The sequence below is a fragment of the Hippopotamus amphibius genome, chromosome 8, assembly GCF_030028045.1.
Source record: "Hippopotamus amphibius kiboko isolate mHipAmp2 chromosome 8, mHipAmp2.hap2, whole genome shotgun sequence".
Taxonomy (NCBI): domain Eukaryota; kingdom Metazoa; phylum Chordata; class Mammalia; order Artiodactyla; family Hippopotamidae; genus Hippopotamus; species Hippopotamus amphibius.
In genome coordinates, this window is record NC_080193.1 from 108,277,377 (window position 1) to 108,299,555 (window position 22,179).

The window sequence follows — 22,179 nt, forward strand, 5'->3', positions numbered from 1 at the left end:
TAATTTAACAATAAATACAAGTGGTAAATAAACATTTTTAAAATATCAATATCAAAAAAATGAAATTAGGATATGTAAGGTACAGCATGGTGACTATAGTTAATACTGTATTGCATATTTGAAAGTGGCTAAACAGATCTTAAAAGTTCTCAACACACCAAAAAATTGTAATTATGGTGATGGATGTTTAAATAGACTTATTGCAATCATTTCACAGTATATACAAATACCAAATCATTATTTGTAACCTGAAATTAATATAATATGTTAATTATAGGTCAAAAAATTAAATTAGAAATTAAAAACAATTTTATTGTATAATTATGTTTTTTCCTAAATGATAATGCTCAGTTTTGTTGTGAGTAGTGGGAGAGAGAATTCTCTATATTACTGGTGGATATTTATGCTTAGGATAAATAAAATTGCAATACGAAAAATCAATTCTTTTGCATTCATAAGCATTTAGAAATTCTATATACTAGAAAATGCAATAAAAAAGCAAACTAACAGGAAAAATATTTCTACAAATTTGATAAAGGTAGATTTATAAAAAAGCTTATACAAATAAAACAAAACTTTAATGGAAAAAAATGGGTAGAAGGCTATTTCAGAGGAGAACAAATATTATTAAACATATGAAAAGATCATAAATTTCATTAGTAGTCTAGAAAATGCCAATTAACACAATAATAATTATCTTTGGGCAATCAAATTAGCAAAGATTTTAAAACTGATTCCTACAATTACTACAGCCGTTCTGGAAGGCAGTTTGGTGATATTAACTGCTTTTTATAAACTTCTTTCCTTTTGACAGTGTAATTTCCTTTTCAGGAATCTAGACTAAAAAATCAGAAATTTTAAGGAATGTGTATTTAATGAAACAGTTTAACAAAGTAGAAAATTAGGAGCAACTGAAGTCTTCAATATTAGAAGACAGTTATTAAAAAGTATTATCAAAGTATTTCATGAAATGGTAAAGATATCTCATAATATGAGATTGGGTGAAAAATTATACGCAAAATTATATATACAGTGTGATTCCAATTGTCCATATATATGTGTATATATATGTATATATATGTGTATATATATGTGTATATATATAAAGATGATGAAGGAAATTAACACTGGTTATCTGGGAATTATACTGGATTGGTTTTGAATGTCACTCAGCAGTGCAGGATTTTCGAGGATGTAGGATTATGGTCTAACATTTTGCATCAGGCGCATAGTAGGTGCTCCATTAATCTTGGTTGAATAGAGGTGAGTTCACAAGTTAATAGAAGATTTCTATTCTTTGCATTGACAGAATGGAAATGACAAACCACAGGAGAGAAAGACCCTGGGGAAAATTACAGCAAATTAGCCAGGATGTATACAAACGGAAATTGTGTTGATGCAAACTTTTTATACACTATTTCAATAACATGAGCAAACAAGAAACACGATTCTGTATAAGGTGCCACTGCTAAGTCTTAACTGATGGAGCGACTTGACCTCTACTCTAGGAACTGCCCTATGACGCGCTGCGGTACATGACTGGCGAGTGCAATTACGGCGGCCGCGTGACGGACGACTGGGACCGGCGCACGCTGCACAGTATCCTGAACAAATTCTTCAACACGGAATTAGTTCAGAATCCGCACTATAAATTCGACTCCAGTGGCATCTATTTTGTGCCTCCCTCTGGTGATGTAAGTACATATGCTCTTCAGGAAGCCTAAAAGCAGTAAGACGTGAAATTCCTCTGATAAAGAAAATGGTGTTTGTTTGTTTTTTTAAGAGGCCTTGTTTTTTGTTGATCATAGTGTGTGCTTTCTTCAGTATTATAGAGACAGAGCAAATCCCACGCAAAGATGGAGTTAGTGGTTTCCTATATTCTGTAACATAAGGACTATCAGGAACGTTCCTTACCCAAGAATAGCTTCCACAGTGACCTGAAATTCTATTATTGTGAATTCAGTGCTTTGAGTAAAATGGCATGGTCCCCAGTTAAAATGGAAATACACATGAGAAAGGGTTACAAAATAGTATTAACAATTATAGTTAACATTTAGATCATGTTTAAGTATTTACAAAGCAGTTACATGTAATTATCTTGCTAGAGCATCACACCTGCTTCACAAGGCCAAGGTTCTCTTCTGCTATTTTTTCCAGTCCTGTCTAGTAGATGTGGTATCTGCCTTCAGACTATCACTCAGTAGACTTCTAGGGACTGCCAGCGCAGTTAAATTGGTTCTCATTTTATTCCCGGAAGTCAAAAGGGCACATATAAAAGTTAAAAACACAGCCACAGGCAACAGAGGCACATACCATGACCACATTATCCACTAGGATGGATTCTAGCTGAGGACAGACACTAACAGAAATGAAGAGAAAAATCATTCCCAGAGCCTAGGTCACCAATTGGGCGGGGCAGGTCAACACAGGGAGTCATGGTAACAAGATCTCCAGTGATGATTTGGCAAGTAAGAAGAGGCCAAGATGAAGTCAGTTTATGTAACATGACCCATGTCGAAAAACCATCAATGACCAATCTCCCCCCCACCATATATGTATGTGAATGTTTGCATATGATTATATGAGCATCAAAAAAAGTATGGAATTTTGATAGTTCACATAAATAAAATATAAAATGTGTGTGCACATGTATAAAAAGGTTTACCATATTAATGGTGGTTATCTCATGATAAAATCTCAGATAATTTTCACTTTTCTGAATTACGTGGATTTATCACAGTAAGAGTAAACAGAAAAATCAGACTAAAGCAGAAATAAAATTATTGTAATAAACTAGGAATAGTCTTCAGCAAATGCAGCACAGAAAGATTTCTAAATGAAGCAGCCAGAATATTCCTCTCTCCATTTTAAAATCCATTCCAATTGAATGGGACATTTTTTTTTCTCTCTGTAAGTGTGTCCATATCTTATTTTATTTTTTTAACACTTTGGCCCAGGTTGAAAGAAAATGAAAGCATTCAGTGTCTAGTCTCACAGGCTCATCCACTCAATAACTTGAGTATTGAAAATTCTCTCTTTTCAGTGAGCAAGTTCTACAGGATAATTAGATTTCTGTAATTCTAACCTCCTGATTTTCTGATCTCTAACCTCCCGACTCCTTGTTATTCATCTTTGCAGCACAAAAACTACATCGAATACACAAAGACACTGCCACTGACCCCAGCTCCAGAAATCTTTGGGATGAATGCCAATGCAGATATCACTAAAGATCAGTCAGAAACTCAGCTGCTGTTTGATAACATTCTTCTCACACAGGTATGTGATCTGTACAGCAACTGGCTTCTGAGGCTGGGAAGGATGTTCTCCACGCAGCGTGAGCCGACACGGCAGAGGCCCAGAAACAGAATTCCATCTGTTCACGTAGAGAATCATTTTAAGGAAAAGAAAAAAATAGGTACCTTAAAAGTGTGTTTAAACATAAAGTAAATGAATGTGAAGGTTTTGTTTTCATCAGTCTTTTGATTTGGGAAGAATCTTTGAGTATCATTCTGCTGCCAAGAGTTCTTTGAGTAACATTCTTTGAGTATATCTGAGCACTGTTCAAAATGCTTTATGTGTAACAGTGTAATGCTTACGACAGTCCTAGGAAGTAAGGGTGCTAATTATTCCCATTTTACAGCTAGAAGACTCACACAGAAAGATTAAGTCATTTACTCAAGGTCAGCTAGTACAGTTTCAAGCCAGGACTCAAAGCCAAGCAGTCTGACTCCCACTAGTTTGGCTCCAGAATCTGTGTTCTGAATCACTATGTGATATTCTTCTCTAGATTCAAAAGGTGGGATAGGGCCTAGAAGGCAGATAACCAGAGATGCTGGGGTGGGGGTGGGGGTAGGAAGCTAAAAGAACCAGATTAGGAGGATGACATAGTGTTCTATCCTTGATGGAAGAGTTCATAGAACTTCTAGTTCTCGTCTGCTGTAAGATGACGTTTGCTAATAAGGCAGAAAGGACAAAGACTATTTTTTATGCCCGTTTTACATGTTAATACCATTAAAATCAGTTATTGCCTGAGCATGAAAGTACATATACAGACTTGAATAAGTAGATCTTTAGGAACATCAGTGCTTGTAGTATGAAACAGTCTGACAACAGGAGATTTATAGTGTCTTTTGGCTTTTTTTAAACTTGATGGGCTGTGCCACATAAAGCAGTGGGCTCATTCCAACAGAAAATGACTCAGAACCAAACAAATAAGCTTAAATACACATGGGGTATCTTCTCAGTATGTAATTAAACAACCTCTTTCAATATCCTCCAGCTCAGATTGGCAAGTACAATTATAGTAATGGGTAGGCAGGAGTTCAGTGATTCTACATTGGGTTTACCACAATTCAGAAGCAACGAGATAGACCAGAACTGCCGGTCGGAGAGCAAGGTCATGATGACAAGACCTTGTGTATTTAATTAAAATATCTTTTGAAATGAGAGGAGCCAATATTGGAGCTGAGAAGTTTACTTCTGCAGCGTTCTTTTGCTTATGCTTAACTGCCAGACTCTCTTTTGGGTAAGAAATTGTTTCAACCTAAAATATTATAAAATTAGAAATGGAAAAGCTAAATTCCATGATGTCTCCTTGAAAATGGATCCCACTTATCTTTATTTGTTTAATAAAAGGAAAACAACCGTTAGAAGATTTCAAATGGCGTTTGTGAAAACTCTAAGGAAAGGTGGTAAAAAGAAAAAAGCTAAGTTAAATACTTACAAATAAATAACACCCTCTTGCTCTTAATTTTCAATATCAGTTGGATATTACTTTTAAAACATATCCCCCCATGTGATTTTGGTGAGAAATAGGTATAGGAATGTTTGTGTTACTAAAATATTTTTCTTACATTTTGAAGGGCTATAGCCCTAGGCTTTATTTTTTGTTTTTTTTGGGTTTTTTTGGTGGAGGCACAGCTCTTGTTAGAAAATAGGAATGGTTGAGTTTATAGTACATTGTATGCATGTCAAAATACAAATAGAAATCAGAATATGATTCTTTAAATGCAACAGAAATAGATATTTCACTATTTTTGGCCAAATGTTCATTACTTTCTTTGTTCTCTGTATTTTGTCTTATGTATTTAGTTGTAAACCTAGCACTTTGGGATCATGATAAAGGATTACCATATTGCAATATCCTTTTTTTTTTACTAGCATGTAATTAACACTTACCAGCATTAAATTTTTTTCTTGCACAACTTCATAGCAACATGTTAGGTAGCATTAAAAACCTCACTAGAAAGCTAAGTAGAAGTAATAGTCAATATTTATAGAATAGATCCAATGTAGAAACTAGAAAATATAAAATCTGAAATAAGACTAAACACAGTTTTCTAGGACTGAAAAAGTATGAGAGATATTCATTTATATTCTAATAGTGTTTGTTCTCTCTCAACACACACACACACTCATTCATTTATTCCAAGGATTTAAAGGGTTTTCCCAGAAAATATAGATTCATTTACATAGTGCCACTATAAACATAAACAATAAAAATTGAAATTCGCCTTCCTTGCTTCCACTGTGAATCCTAAAGTCCGCCTCATCCCCATAACTCCTCCAGCTGCTTAGAGGAGATGAGTTTATTTTCTTTGCCCTCTTGGTTCAAGGAGAAAACTATATCTCTGCTTTTGGCAACCAGTAGGCACCAGAGTTATTAGCAGATATATTTTGCGGCAGGTTTTCTCAAAGCAAGACCAGATTTCTTCCTCCTAGGCTATGATGCCCGTCATCACTTGGCCACCCCACCAACGTGAACGCTTTTTCTCCTTCTATCCGCAGCATCTTCTCTTCCCCCGACCCCCGGGCAGCACAGTGTGCAGCTCGATTGCTTCCTCCAGGCCCTCTTTTGCTTCTGAACATTGTACACGACCTTCTACCTAACAATTGTTTTTCTCCCGAAACTCCATTCCCATGCCTGTTATTGTCACTTCAATAAATCTTATGTGGAGAAGAATCATAGATAAAACAGCAAAGTGTCCATAGTACTCATTTTTATAAAATTTACTTTAGGAGTTTTCCTATCCAGCAATTCTTAGACTTTGATGAGGGTTTCTGATTTGTAGTTTGGATTCTTTCCAGTCTCGTTCAGCAGAGGCCGGCGCAAAATCTTCGGATGAAGTAGTAAATGAGGTCGCCAGTGACATCTTGGGTAAACTTCCAAACAACTTTGATGTTGAGTCTGCAATGAGGAGATACCCAACCACTTACACTCAGAGCATGAACACGGTGCTTGTCCAGGAAATGGGACGGTTCAATAAGCTGCTGCAGATCATTAGAGAATCATGCATTAACATCCAGAAAGCAATCAAGGTAAGGGGGAGTACAGCAAGGAAGAATCATTGAAACGAACATATCATTCATTTGATCAGCAAATGAATATTGGGCACAGATTCTCTGAAAGCACTGTTCTTGGCTCCAGGAATAGAAAAAAAAAAAAAAATCCCTGCCCTTAAAAAGTGTGTAGAATCCTGGTGCTGACAGTTAATAAATGTGTGAATGAGCATGGAGTAGGGTACCTTTAGCGACCATTTGCTGGATGGGATATATGCTAAGAAGGCATAAAATGTTAAGGAATAAGAAGGCAAAGCTTCTGCTCTCATAGAGCTTACCTCTTAGCGAGGGAGACAATTGAAAAATGAACAAATTTATTTATTTTAAAATTTTTTTAATAAACATTTATTGGCTGCGTTGGGTCTTTGTTGCTGCACATGAGCTTTCTCTAGTTGTGGCGAGCGGGGGGCTGCTTTTCATTGTAGTGCGAGGGCTCCTCATTGTGGTGGCTTCTCTTCTTGTGGAGCACAGGCTTGAGGCACACGAGCTTCAGTAGTTGCAGTACATGGGCCCAATAGTTGTGACTCATGGGCTCTAGAACCACAGGCTCAATAATTGTGGTGCATGGGCTTATTTGCTCCACGGCATGTGGGATCTTCCTGGGGCAGGGATCAAACCCATGTCCCCTGCATTGGCAGGTGGATTCTTAACCACTGCGCCACCTAGGAAGTCCCAAATTTATTTTTTCAGTCATTGGTAAGTTCAATGGAAAAAAATAAAATGGGATAAGGATGTAGAGAATGATGGGTGGAAAACTCACTCATTTGGGGTCAAGCTGCTCTGAAGAGAGAGGCCTGATGGGAGGGGCAAGCCATGGAACATTTGGGAGAGGGTCTAACCAGGATGAAGGCCATGAGAAAACCAGCTTAGCGTGGTCCGGGAGCACAGTGGGGAAGGCTGGCTTGGCTAGAGTGGGGTGAGCACGAGGGAAATGGTAGGACCGAGAGAGGAAGGCATGGCTTCATGATGGCCTTGTCGGCCAAAGCCAAGGTTAGGATCTTCAATTTTATTCTAAAGTGTAAAGGTAAAGGGAAGCCTTCAGAGGGTTTTAAGCAATGAAATGAAATGATCTATTTTATATTTTTAAAATTTGCTCTGACCACTGCAGAAAGGATTGTGGGGAAACTAGAACACTGGCAGAACCCAATTACATGATTGAAGTAGTCCAGCTGAGCTGGTTTTCTGTTGTAGCAATGGAGGTGGAGAAGAGTGGTTGGATATGAGCTATTATGGAAAGAGGAGTCTGCCCGGCCAGATGTGGTACAATCTGACTGGGCTGTTTGGTTAAGAAGCATTCACTGTCTTGTGTTTCTCCTTAACCTGGTTCTCCCCGTATCCTTCCTGGAAGATGGGGGCCTGGCTTCCTGCATTCTGGGCGATGAAGGGGAAAGAGGCTCCAGGGAGCTCAGCAGCTGATAGATGTGCACTCATTTAATTCCCATTTGCATTATGGGAATTCTGACCCCAACTGAGCCTGGAAATCCCCCCTCTAGAGATTTTTTCATTTTCCTTTCCAGGTTTCATTTGAGGTAGGTGATGTGCAGTTTTGTGGGAGAAGACCCAGGAGTCTGTTTTTTAAGCCAGATTTCAACAATCTTCTTCGTTTAGCACCACCCTCCTCTCCTCCCTTTCAGCTAGGGCCATCAATTCCAAATATTTTGAGTATCCCAGTATAAATCTAGTTGATTCTTAGCTTTCCCCTCTGCCAGTTTAGGACCAGGTTTCTCCTGACTGCTAAGAGTCCTCAGCTACCAAGAGTCCACATGCTTTCTAACTGCCTTGCCTTTTCCTATTTTTCCTGCACTTGTAGGCTTGTGCTTTTAAAAAATAAGTTCCTTTACCATTGTTTCAGAGTCTGGGGAAGGAGGCGAATGAAATGTGAGTGTTTAATCCATTAAATTTACTCTAAAATCTTCTCCATATATTAGTTGGAATGATATTGTCAACTATGGAGAAAACAGAAATGATGATGGCAACTGGCCCAACTGCAAGATCAAATAGGAATTTTCAAGGGCCTCAAAGTTTTACCATCTGTTAGCATCTTCAATTTTATTCTAAAGTGTAAAGGTAAAGGGAAGCCTTCGGAGGGTTTTAAGCAATGAAGTGAAACGATCTATTTTACATTTCAAAATGGGATAAGATTAATTAGCCTTCACAGTTGCAATCCAGGATATTTTAACTTTTCAAGGCATTTCACATCACTTTCCTCATTTTGTATTTATCACTATCCTTTTAAGATGGCAGGACAGAGAGATATTAGTTGTCCATTTAATAGACAAATAAACCAAGTCAAAATTAGGCTGTGATTTCGTAGCTAGTGAGAAGCCAACTGTTAATTAAGAAGACCTTCCAGGGCGGGCAGAATGGGTAAAGGGGGTCAAAAGGTACAAACTTCCAGTTACAAAATAAATAAGTCACAGAGATGTAATGTACAGCTTGGTGACTATAGTTAATAATAGTGTATTGCATATTTGAAAGTTGCTAAGAGAGTAGATCCTAAAAGTTCTTATCACACATGAAAAGTTTTGTAACTATGTATGGTGATAGATGTCTACTAGACTTATTGTGGTGATCGCTTCACAATATATACAAATATTGAATCATGTTGTACATCTAAAACGAATGTTGTATGTCAATTATATTTCAGTAAAGGAAATTTTCCAGCAAAATTTGATTCATTACAATTGTTAATATTTTTCTAAGGGAGAATTCACAACTTGTGAGCAAAAGAAAATACCTGGTTTTTTTTTTTTTTGCTATATGACTCAACATTAACTAATCATAATTGTAAACAAATATAATTATAAAATTATTGAATATCTAGAATACTATTGTGTTAAACAATGGTTAAATATGTTTCAGGGGCTTGTAGTGATGTCTACAGATCTTGAGGAAGTGGTTAGCAGCATTCTGAATGTCAAAATTCCAGGAATGTGGATGGGTAAATCATACCCAAGCCTTAAACCACTTGGGAGCTATGTGAATGACTTCCTTGCAAGACTAAAGTTTTTGCAGGTGAGTTCATCCAAATGCTCATATATTAAGTTTCTTCTGATTTGATTTTCTTCATCAGGATGCCTAATGTAATGAGTATTAATTACTGTGCAACCCAGGGCACAAATGACCATGGCTCAATATTGCATATAGTTTTTATAACTGTTACACTGAACTGTCAACATACTGATATTGGAAGTAGAATCTCTGAAAGCTTCTTTAGGAGCAAGTGTTCATGTTTAGTGAAGTTAGACATTCAAGTCAATGACATTTGAAGAGAGAAAAGGACTGGCTATGTTGATATTTCCACGAAATATTTAGCTTTAAAATAGATCCCTACAGCAGCGCATCTTAGAAAGCCAGATAAGCTACTAGCAAGAATTATTTCTTCCTTGCCCAGCACTCTTCCAGGTCATGAAATCACTAGACTGCTGTTTCAGCCCAAGAGAGTAATAATGTCAAAAGCTAATTGTCTTAGAAATGTAGAGTGGGCAGAAGCCTGCCTCCTAATTTTCTGGCAATATTGGTTAACTATGGTCTTATTAACAATTATATTTGTTAGCAGTATTGATTCATTTCCTAGATACTGTACCTAATGCATCAAAAATTGCCTGTGAGGAAACTTCTCCGGGGATACAATGATTAAACTCCCCTTCCATAATATAGGCCTTCTGTGGTACTAGACTTGGTACTAAAGAATTAAGACTGTTCTTCAAAAATGAAGACTCTACCTTGGATTCTTATAGGGGAAAGTTCTTCAAATTCACTTCTTCAGACTGACTTCTATAATTTACTATTTAGTTAGAGTCAGTACTCAACTACGTATTATAATATGTGATGTGAACAGAATATCCAAATATCTTGATATAAAGATCTTAAGCTCTCGCTACCCTGTGTCTTCTGGGAGTTCCTTGTACAATATGTCTTCATATGTTGGATTTCATTGTATTTTGGTGAAGCAGAAGGGAAAATTTCTGAAGGAAGATTCTACCAGACACTGACAACCAGAGAGTAAAAAAGTGAAAAAACATTGTCCTCAGAACAGACCTTGTAGGGAGATCTTTTCTTCAACGAAACAACATGATCTGCTGTGCAGCAATCTATTTTGATACTCACTGTTGCATGGAGCTTTTCTGAAGGAATCACTGGGCATGTATAAAATAGATATTTGCATCTGGGTCCAGGCACATTGTGATAACCAAGCTGGTGCAATGGATATGAAACTGAAGTCAGAACAAATGTTGAATATGCTGCTTATTTTTCAAACTTTGAGAGTATGGCTTTTTATTCCTCAAAGTGTCAGCTTATTTATTAGTTTACCTAGAAGGAAACAGGGGAAGTGTTTGGGACAAATTTTATTCAGCAGTGTTGCACTCAAAGTTAGAAGGCTCTGTTGTCAGGACACTTGTGCTTTGACACCACAGCAATGGTACGAGGTTGGCCCTCCTCCGGTCTTCTGGCTTTCTGGCTTCTTCTTCACACAAGCCTTCCTGACTGGTGCCCAGCAGAACTACGCCAGGAAATACACCATCCCCATTGATCTTCTTGGGTTCGACTATGAAGTGATGGAAGACAAAGAATACAAGTATGCTCCGGAAGATGGTAAGTGCAGCGATGCAGTGAGTCGGCTTGTATTGGTATTTGGACACTGAACAAAAATATAACATTCTCGCTCACTTTACCCAGCTGTTAAAAATGTAATTATCACATATATAACTTACCCTCTGATGGTTAAGGAAAAAAAGATTGTGGAGAGACAGAGTGAGCAAGAGAGAGCAAAAGTAAGAAAATAAATGGGGATGAAATGAATCTGAATAAGGAGTATACGTCCCTTGCATTGTTTTAGTTTTACAAAATTTTGTAATTTTGAAGTTATTTCTAAAAAATGTTAGGTAGAAAGGAATCATCAAATTAACAATACATGGGATAATCAACCATGATCTTATGGTGACCTTGGGGGATGAAGGTGACACAACATTAAAATGAAGGTTCCCTTGGTCCCTTGAAGAGCACACCTTTGTAGATTCCTAAAATATGCGTTCTTTTCTGTTATATACGTCCTTCCAAAATTTAATATAGCTAATAGCTAATATGAGCATATGTTTTGCGATTGAAAGATTATGAGGTAATTCATCTTTATATATTTTTAGCTGTATTGGGTCGTCATTGCTGCACACGTACTTTCTCTAGTTGTAGTGAGCAGGGGCTACTCTTGATTGCAGTGCAGGGCTGCAGTGCAGGGCTTCAGTGCGGTGACTTCTTTTGTTGTTGAGCATGGGCTCTAGGCGCGTGGGCTTCAGTAGTCGTGGCATGCAGGCTCAGTAGTTGTGGCTCACAGGCTCTGGAGCACAGGCTCAGTAATTGTGGTGCAGGGCTTAGTTGCTCCACAGGACGTGGGGTATTCCTGGACCAGGGATTGAACCCGTGTCCCCTGCATTGGCAGGTGGATTCTTAACCACTGCTCTACCAGGGAAATCCTTATTTTCTTAATCAATTGTCTTTTTAATACTCAGTGGCCACTCTAATGTTTTACTTCAAATTTAATAGAAAGACCCACTATCTTTAAAAAGTATTATTTTTAAAATGCCATAGATTTCTAATTTTACCAAAATGGTATTGTCTTTAAATGACAATCTCTAAATGACCATTACTGTGGCCTGTTTTTACTAATGTGTCAAACACAATCCTACTTCCTTATTCATCACTGAATAGTGAATTCACTGGCTCGCTCTATTACACACTGGGGATTATCAACAGTGAATACTTTAGACAGGATCTTGACCGTCAGCTAACCTATACTCTGGTATGAGATACTAACGAGTAGATGTGTCATCACAACAGTGTGTGATAATCCCATTACTGTGCCAGGTGGTTTTACTTTACCTTGACTGTCACAGATCTCAAGGAGGGTTATAACACTATGAAGCAGTCCTGCTACTGTTGCCTGGGAGAGCTGCTTTCCCACTCTCAAAGCAACCATGTATGCCTTCTTTTTCTGCCCTCTGCCCCTGCATCTCACCTCATCCTTCATTGAAAAAATAAGAAGCCATCAAAATAGGGCTTTTAGCACAACCAAATCCATATATCTGTTGCTGCAGTCTCTGCTGGTTCAGATCCTCTGACTAGTCCACATCTCCTTTTTTTTCCCTCCTGGCAAGGGTTTTTATCCTTCAGTTGTACCCTTTTTTTCTAGAATCAACGGTTACCTCTCTCACTACTGGATAATTGCTACCAGCATGCAACTAGAATCTCTCATCTTACAACAAATTAACAAATTCCACTTGTTTTAACATTCATATCTCCTCAGCTACTGTCCCATAATCTCTGCTCCCCTTTATAGCACAATTCTCAAGAGAATTGTCTTTACGTGGCATCTCCAGGTTCTCACTCCCTATTTCCCGTCTACCTTTCATCCTCTCCAGTCATCGGATGCTCTTCAGAGTTACTAATGACTTCCATGTTGACAAATCTCATGAATTCTCTTCTGTCTTCATCTTAATCTCGTAGCAGTTTTTACCAGTTGACAACTTCCTTTTCTAGGAAACTTTGTTTCTAAGTCATGACCTCTCCTGATTTTCCCTTTCTCACTGGATACATTTATGCATCTTGCTAGCTTTTCCTCCTCTAAACGTTGGATTTGCCAAGGACTCCAATCGCATTTCTCTTTTCTAACTGCATCCTCTTTCCAAGTGACCTCAAATTTTTTTTTTTTTTTAAATATTACCTTCTGGCTAATATCTTCCAGATTTGAATGTCCAGTGTAGATCTTTCCTCTAAGATCCAGACCTCTATATCCAACGGCCTGCCTGACGTCTCCACTTTGGTATCTCCTGGATATGTAAAACTTATAATGAATTTCAACAAATGGCACCACTATCCAGCCAGAAACCCATGGATTCTTCGTTCTTCTGGTCCCTCACGCCCTCACATCACATAGTTGCTCATCTGCAAGCCTCCTGCCACCACCATTTTTATCCAGGCTTTTGCTGTAGCCTCTTATCTTCCTACAAGTATAAGTATAATCCTTCATTTCTGCAGAAGCCACAGAAATTTTTTAAAAATGTAAACCATGTCACTACTAAGCCCCCATGTTTGTTTGTTTGTTTTTTTCTCACACGGGCTTAGTTGCTGCACAGCATGTGGGATCTTCCTGGAGCAGGGATCGAACCCGTGTCCCCTGCATTGACAGGCAGATTTTTACCCACTGCACCACCTAGGAAGTCCCCTAAGCCCCCATTGAAATTCAGATGACTGAGGAGGTTAATAATGACATTTTCCCTTTGAGTTAAAATAAGCTCTAAGCCCCTTACCATGACTCTGAGGCCAAGCATGTTCTAGCCACTGTCTAGCCGTGGATCTCCTCCTGTGCCCCCTCATGCGGGGCACACTGGACTTTCTCACAGTTCCTAGATCACCTCATGCTCTTTTCTCTTGGAGAGCTTTGTAGTGCTATTCCTAAGCAGGCTTAGCATGGTGGGCACTCCTCAGCCTTCAGGTCTGAGCATATGTTATAGCTCATCAGAAAGCACTTCCTCAAGCAGTCTATCTGTGGAAGCCCCCACTCCATCATGTTAGCCTCTCTTACAGCTTTGCTTATTAACTTCAAAACATTAGTCACACTCTGTAATTATTTCATTTCCTTCTTCACTGTCTGTCTCCTCCACAATACAAACACCAAGAGGCTGGTGACCTCGTTTGCTGTCATCCTTTTTTCCTTAGTTTCTGTCAGTGTCTGGCACCTGAGAGGCCCTCAAATGCGGCTGTAGAAATTCTAAAAATCACGCTGCTTTCATCTATTACACATTTGTGGAATCTAACCCAAACTTTTAAGCTACTGTTTACTGCAACTTTCTTTAATACTTAAACAGTTTAATTGCACAAATACATTGACGAACAGTAGATTCAAGGAGAAAAAGATCTTTAGGAAAAATTACACTTTAAAACTAACCATGTTCCCCCAGGCATAGATGCCTGACCCATCACGAATCTGGCCATTTGTTCAGAATACTTTTATTCCTAACACACTCAGAATGGGCATATTGCTGCATTCCTGAAGGGCACTTAACAACCTTCATCTATGTTGTTTAGCTGATTGTGTTTTTAATTACATAGGCCTTAAAAAACAAACAAACAAACAAAAAAAAAACTTCTCTGTCCAGCTCACTATTTTACATGCTGTAAGAGACCAATCACTGGGCTATCCACATGTGGCCTTTTAAATTTATAACTAATATTAAATAAAATTAAAATTCAATCTCTCGGTCCCACTAGCCATGTTTTAGGTGTTTAATAGCTAGTGGCTACCATACTGGAAAGCACAGAGAAAGTTCTGTTGGACAGCACTGCCAAAGTGGATTTTTATACCCCACTTTTACAAAGCACTTTCACCAGTATAGCTGATTTGACTCTTTACAAGGTAGACAAAGCAGGCATTGTTTAACAAATATTTTCCAGTTGTTCTCTGGATAAAAAACAAGTCTAAAGTTAAATGAATTGTTCAAGGCCACACAGCACATTAGGAACTAAAACCTAAGGCTTCCCTTCATATCTGTGCAACAATTACAATGAATATTTTCATGTGCAGATACTGATATTCAATTCATGAGGCTTTATACGAGTAGACAGCCAGGGCATGTGATCCAGGTTTCATGGATTCCTTAACTTGTGTTCTTGAGCTGTTCGTGTATGACGTTGCATCTCGTTCACTCAGAGAACTTCACATAGACTAACCTAAAATTCCTTTCCTCTTTTTGTCTTCCACATATAATTTTACTGCTGAATTAATTGAGCAGGCAAAGTATACAGCTATTCTTGAAATAAGAATGTTAACACAAACTCAAAACATTGCCTTCATTTTAGAGCAGGCCTTTGTTTGCTGACCTAGTTATCACCTGCAGGAATTTCAGCTTCAGAACTCAATCAATATGCATATGTAAAGTGTTGTATTAACCTACTTCTTTTATATTTAGGTGTTTTCATTCATGGACTGTTTCTGGATGGAGCTTCCTGGAATAGAAAGATCAAGAAACTTGCAGAATCACATCCCAAAATTCTTTATGATACAGTGCCTGTGGTTAGTGTTGTCTAATGATATATATGGGGGGGGGGGGGGGGGGTTGCCGGGGCGGCTATTTTACACACACATACACACATATACAGTCAACTCTCGTTATTCACAGTAGTTATGTTTTATAAACTTGCTACCAACATTGAATTAGTGAATACTGAACTCCTAGGTGAAATATAAGGTTAAGTTTCTGCGATCCTGTGGTCACATTTTTGTTAACTGATCAATATGTAACCTTGTTTTGTTTCTGTTTGAAGATACCTTATTTAATATATACTGTTGATTCATTAACACTGAACTCATGGACTGTAATTCCTGCCTGAACAAAGCTTATAGTATTTTCTCTGTAAGGTATCTCAGCCTTCTTGGATTTAGGAACACCAAACGGCACCTCAGCACTACACATAGGGGCCGTTTTAAACAGCGAAATCACCAAGAAAAAACACAAAAATGCAAAAACCTTGGCATTAAATAAGCCGTCAAAAGGATTCTTGCTTATAGTTATGAGAGCTGAAACAAGAAGGCAGAATGTCACCCAGTTCAACCTCAGTTGGGAACACGCTTGCTGGTGACTCATTTTTTGCTGTTCTGAGCATGCCTGTGAATGACCATGAAAGCACAGAAAATGGTTATTATGATTAGGACTAAATTTTAGTGATGGGCAAATGTGGAATTCAGGAATAATGAGGATTGACTGCATACATGTATCCACATCCACACACATATGTGTTTAATAGTTTTTTTTCCTACATATACCTTGACCTAAAAATGTGAAACTTATAGATTAAAAATCATATGAAAACCATCCACATAAAAAATTTTTCTAGGTACCCATCTTCAGCATGGGCATACTAAGCTATATAAATACTGTTTCCAACTGTTACTGCATCATGAGAAGAAGCCTATATAGATTTTCACACAATTTGAAGGGTCAGTCTGGGATAGTGATAAAATATGGGCTAAATTCGACATGAATTTACATGAATTCTGTTTGTGGGACACTGGGAGCTACTCAAAGACACGCAGTAATCCTTCAGAGCAGCTCTAAGAGGTACAGTAAGGAACCAACTGACAGCCAATTGCAAGAGACCTACCATATATATACCAAGATACTGTGGGCAGAGAAAGTTTGAAAGAGGGGACCCAAATCGAACGTCACAAGGGCAAATGTTAGCAGTTTCAGGAGTTGATCTGGATCAATTTCTTTCATATGGAAAGTCTTAAGTTTGTGCTGAAGAGAAGGATTTTATAAGTGGATAATTCTCCTGAAAAAGGAAGCCACTTAATAAGAAAAATTCTCATTGAAAAAAATCCACTTAGTTGAAACGAAATACACCCAACTTGAGTGTAGCAAGTCCGTGTATTTCACGATATCTGAAAAACTGCTTTATGGAGCTGTACAATTATGTGGGAGAGAGACTAGCACCCTTATTAGATCTTTCAAACAATTTGTGCTTAAACCTGGGAAACCAAAAAAAAAAAAAAAAGGGCACCAAACAGTGGGGCTGTCAAGCTGTATCACCTCAAGGACTGCTATTACTACTGGAAAAAGGAATTCAGGTTCTAAAAGCAAAACATTGTTTCACCTTTCTGATCATAGTTTGTTCTTTACTGTTATATTCAGAGATCAACTTGCCCTAAAATCTTATTGAGATTGGTGAGGTTCAACTATAGTTAACATTCTAGGAACTTGGCTAATGACTCTCTTAAGAATAATGTGGTCATATTGTAGTTATAAAGGCAGCTATGTTTTAAACAACACAGTGTACATTATTATGTACACTTTGGCCCCTTTAAAACTGCCATGTCACATGGGGAGGTGATCTAGTTCTACAATCACTGATAAAAATCCCTTCAGAATATTTTGGGATTGGCTTTTAATAAAGCAACATGATTTTGAGTATCAACGGTGACAGATATACCTTTGAAAGTGTACCTGATTTTCTTATTAGTGTAAGCAAGCACCAAAGGACATCCTCAGGGGGAGGGAGGTGATGAATAGAGGGGTAGTATGCTTTTTCAGAGTGGGCGAAAAATGACTTGTTTCTCAACTAGCTTGTAAACTGGCCCTGAAGACAGTTCTGAGAGCTCTAAAAAAATGTTCTGAGCAGCACTGCTGACAAAAATAAAATCAATTTAGCCCACAGAAATTTGCAGACATAATTAATTTTATGCCAGCAATTCCATATTAGGTTCAAATATATGTAAATACAACAAACAGCCTTGACTTAACATTTGTCTACTTTTTTCTAGATGTGGCTAAAGCCCTGTAAGAGGGTAGATATACCAGACCGACCAAGTTATACTGCCCCATTGTATAAGACAAGTGAGCGGAGAGGAACGTTGTCCACCACTGGCCATTCTACAAATTTTGTGATTGCCATGACTCTTCCCTCTGACCAGCCCAAGGAGCACTGGATTGGACGGGGTGTAGCACTGTTATGTCAACTTAATTCATAATTAGAAGGTGCCATTTCCCTGTTTCTGTTTGTTAGATGGTTGAGTAGAAAATATATTTTACTTTTTAAAGACGTTCTTTGATTTAAATCAATCTGTCTGACTAAAGTGATACATAATTATAAATTACGTGCAAGTGCAGCAGTCTATATTTAAAATGATTCATACTTCAGTGTAAGGAAATATTCTAACAAAGACTAAACAAAACAACTGGTATATCTGCTCTTTTTGAATAACTTTATTTTGGGAGCGTTCCATAAGCATTAGGAACATACATAAAATGACACACCACTGTTGACAATGAAAAAAACAGCATTTGATCATTTCCAGCTTTATAAATTTTTAAAAAGTGATTCAGTTACAACAAAAAAAGGTTTAGATATTTTAGCAAGTATCACCTTGCAGGACCCATAATCACATTTAAGCCACTGACTTACTGTAATGGAAAAAAAAAATCACACTGCATCTAGTTACTATAGTATTTCTAAGCATAATCACAGCTGATTGAATGCAATGTGATATACACCAAAATTCATATGGATGTCACACAGTGACAGCATTGTACAAGTAACATTAATGACCTCCAACAAACACATGTTAAATTAGACTGGTCAAGCTAAATGGAATGTTGGAGCCAAAGAGAAATGTAGTGGAATTCAGATTGTCTAGTAAGACTTGAAACTATACATTAGGATGATGTAAAAACTAAATACTGGTGGCACCCTAACAAAATACTAGCAGCAACTGTTACAGCCCTCTTAAAAGTTTAAAAAAATCTAGCAAAAAAAGATAATACCATTTTTGAGAGAATATAAAACTTTTATATACTTCAGCATAACCTATTTGCTTTAAATCGGCCATTTATTTTTAAGACTGGGAGTATATTCCAGCTGTTGGTTTTCATAAAAGTTTTAAAATTAAGCAGATTTAATGCTGGAATGCAGAACCCTCCTTGGGTGTAAAAACCCCAAAATGAACTATAAGTATATCTTGCTTCAGAGAGCAAGATATTTGAATCACTTGAAGTTGGCAGTACTAAATAAAATACCAGCACCTTTTAGCCAGGTTGCTTGAAGGGCCAAGCAATGAGATGAAGACTGTCCTAATTCAGTGCCCAGTGCTGAAAGTACTCTATGTATAAAATTCCTACTGGTTACAGGCGGCCATGGAGAAAGCCAGAAATAATTTTTCAAATTCAGGCATAAATTAAGGAAATAACGTCTAATAAGCGCCCTTGCTTACAGCATAAAGAAGAAACACTGGCAATACTCAATACCTGGATGCATGTGCTGCTCTCAGTTTTTTATTTTAAAGTTCACGGAGTAGGAGGAAAGGAACTGGGAAAAGGAGGAGGACTAAATGAAAACATTTCAAATGGAATGGAATGAGTTTGGCTCTTAAATATCTAAACAATAAGATTTTTAAAGCAGCTACACAGGTAGCCAAGCAGATTAAAACAAGGCTGCCTGCATGTAGTTCAAATACAGTTTACCTGGCATAAATGAAGACCATGTGGCACAAGATGTAAACGGAAAGCTACATGCATATGATTAGTCCTACAAATTATCAGGTCAAAATTCAGGATAAACATGGCTTGCACTTCTCACAAATCATTCACAATTTATGGCAGAAGAACAGGGCATCTAAAAAAAAGAGACTAAACCAACAGGCATATCTTGGCACAAACAGCATATCTTGGCACCAAGAGCATATCTTGGCACAAAATGATCAAGTGATTTCAGCTGAGTTACTTAACTGCATCTTCCAAGTCACCTGGTACCATGACAGCCCTGGCATCAATGGAGATTGTCCTCATATCCGTTTTAATTGACACTCCATGTACAGATTATGGACATGGTAAACTTGCTGCCTTACAACCTTACTGCCAGCTGCAGCATGTGCTCTAGGTTCCAATGCCAAATTGGTATAGCACTGTGTACATTTAAAACTTAAGTTTCCCCAATAACTATTGGTACTGTTAAAGCAGGAAATCTGAATAGTTAGACCATGTCTGGGTTTCTTCATTTTGCTGATATTTTCTAAAGAGTTATAATTTTAAGGAAACAACATTTTACCACATGCCCCAACCCCTTATCCCCAGCAAAAAACCCAAAACAAAAACAAAACGGAAAAAAAAAAAACAAAAAACAAAGAAAACCACGAAGTATAATATTAATACAAAGAACCATTATGAATCTTTCATTAAACTGAAGCGCTCACACAAATGTACAATCACAAATTTCAGTAGTTTAGGCTGCAAGTTTAAATCCTATGCAAATATATACAAAAATAGTAACTCTAGATTCAAGAATAAGGGCTTTCCCCAATGCTAAATCCATACTCTAATGCAGCCTGAGCTTTCCTCTAGGTGCTATAGTCTACTTTTCTGCAGATTCAAAGCTGTGTCAAGTTGATCCCTATTGCCATATGTATATATGCAGCTGAACTAAAGGACACTACAGTTCATTTTTTAGCACAAAGAAAAGTCTGCCCAAAGTCCATTTAAAATATTTTTAAAGTTTAAGTGATTTTTTTTGGTTGAATTCCTATTTCTGCATAGCCACAGAAGTTCCTACTAATAAAGAGACTACTTTAGTGTTTTATATGATTATTTTTTTTAAAAGTCTTAAACCTATATCAACATTGGTTCATGGAGTCCCGTTTTCTCCTTTTTTTTATCACAAGCTTTATATTTTTAAAAGACCCCTTCACACAGGGAAAACAGTACTGAGCACCGGTCTTTGTGGTCAGGCTCAAATCTATGAACTTGTAAGTAGTGCAAGCCACTGACTTTTCTTTGAGCAACGTGCTTACAGTACAAGTAACAGATGCGAAGCTGCACGGTAACATTCTTGTAATCAGCAGTGATTGCTGGGAATGGTCAAAACTGGAGGTCAAACACAATTTTGTCTTCATAAAGGGCAATCACCAGCATGATGGCAAATCCAAACAGCAACCCTAGATTCTGAAGAATGAACTGGCCCACTGGACAGAAGCCATGTTCTTCATTGTCGCCATCACCATGCAACATTTCTGGAAGCTAAAAAATATTTTTAAAATATTTTAAAGCGATTTTGTATAATCTGCTCATTTTTTTCCTTACTTTTTCCTACCTAAGAAAACTAGTGACTAAAGCACAACTACTACTAATTATTTTATTGAACACAATGCTAACCATAACACACATTTTATAGTCAAACACTAAGAAGTTCTGTATTCTAGCTAGGTGCTAAGTAGACACTAAATCTGTGCCCTCCTCATCCCCCAACAAACGCACATAATATATGTTACAAGTCACTTTTTTAAAGTTACTGTCCACTGAGATTTATGCTGAAATATAAGACAAGTTACTGTTGCCAATAAAACTCTCAGAAAAGAACACCACAATTCCCACATTTTTAATGATATATCTAAGTTCACTGAGAAAGTAAGCTTCCTTTGGGGGATATTTCATTCAAAACTGTATCATTTCTTCACCCTTTTCCATCTAAAACTCCCATTTCCAACTGCACATTTTATCAAGGATACACATTAACAGACAATTCCCAAACTGGTATCCCTATGCCCTTAAAAGCTACTATTTTCCTTCCAATAACAGAGAAAATAGTATTGGGTTGGCCAAAAAGTTCGTTTGGTTAATGAATACACTTCAATAAAATTCTTGGTGAAAGTGAGAAATCTTTTATTTTTACTTAAAACCGAACGATATTTTTGGCCAACCCAATATATCAAGGCTATGCAGCAGAACCACTACCAAGTTACACACACTGCCTTCACAGTGTGCTCTATTCTCTGAACAGTGATAAAATTTTTAAAATTTGAAAGTTTCCAATATCTTTAAAGGCACAGTGCAATAAAAAGTATACTTCAACTCCTAAAGCACAAGTGTATGTTACATTTAAAAATAATCCATAGTTCAAAGTTAAACTTAAATCTTTACGTAAATAAGATTTGCTGAAGAAGGAACGTATGTGATAAACATAAAATCTTCCCACCCAAGCCTAATCAAAATTGTGAAAGAGCTATTTCCAGTTTTCACATTCACTTCTCCGTTTGTTGTTTTTCAAGTTTGCAGTAAATATCTACAGAAAGATGACACTGATATGCTATGCTCTATTTGACACTAAGATTTACTCCAAACAATATCCTGGTGCTTTGGGGTTTAGGGAGGAGAAATGTAGTCTTAAGTACATAATGCCTGCCTAGGAAGAAACACAATTATTCATTATTAAATAATGAGTACAATTAACCCAACTACCATGCTCTGACAGTGCTTCAGTATATTTAACAATCTCCTGATGGTCCTATTTAAGAACTACTTC

The 22,179-nt window shown here is 37.4% G+C and overlaps 2 protein-coding genes across 4 annotated transcripts in view; one reads left to right on the plus strand and one right to left on the minus strand.

Moving 5' to 3' along the window:
- Nucleotides 1–17,926, plus strand: part of DNAH7 (dynein axonemal heavy chain 7) — a 244,682-nt gene extending 226,756 nt beyond the window's left edge. The window contains exons 59-65 of the mRNA XM_057746773.1: nucleotides 1,509–1,694; nucleotides 3,139–3,276; nucleotides 6,088–6,318; nucleotides 9,202–9,354; nucleotides 10,758–10,935; nucleotides 15,303–15,406; nucleotides 17,654–17,926. Of these exons, the coding sequence (XP_057602756.1) occupies nucleotides 1,509–1,694; nucleotides 3,139–3,276; nucleotides 6,088–6,318; nucleotides 9,202–9,354; nucleotides 10,758–10,935; nucleotides 15,303–15,406; nucleotides 17,654–17,860 (1,197 nt within the window). The 3' untranslated portion in view covers nucleotides 17,861–17,926. The remainder of the gene's footprint in view (nucleotides 1–1,508; nucleotides 1,695–3,138; nucleotides 3,277–6,087; nucleotides 6,319–9,201; nucleotides 9,355–10,757; nucleotides 10,936–15,302; nucleotides 15,407–17,653) is intronic.
- Nucleotides 17,927–18,085: 159 nt separating this feature from the next.
- The window catches only part of SLC39A10 (solute carrier family 39 member 10), a 92,732-nt gene continuing 88,638 nt past the window's right edge, over nucleotides 18,086–22,179 (minus strand). For all 3 annotated transcript variants that reach the window (XM_057744773.1, XM_057744771.1, XM_057744772.1), the window contains one exon: nucleotides 18,086–20,897. In XM_057744773.1, the coding sequence (XP_057600756.1) occupies nucleotides 20,739–20,897 (159 nt within the window). In that variant the 3' untranslated portion in view covers nucleotides 18,086–20,738. The remainder of the gene's footprint in view (nucleotides 20,898–22,179) is intronic.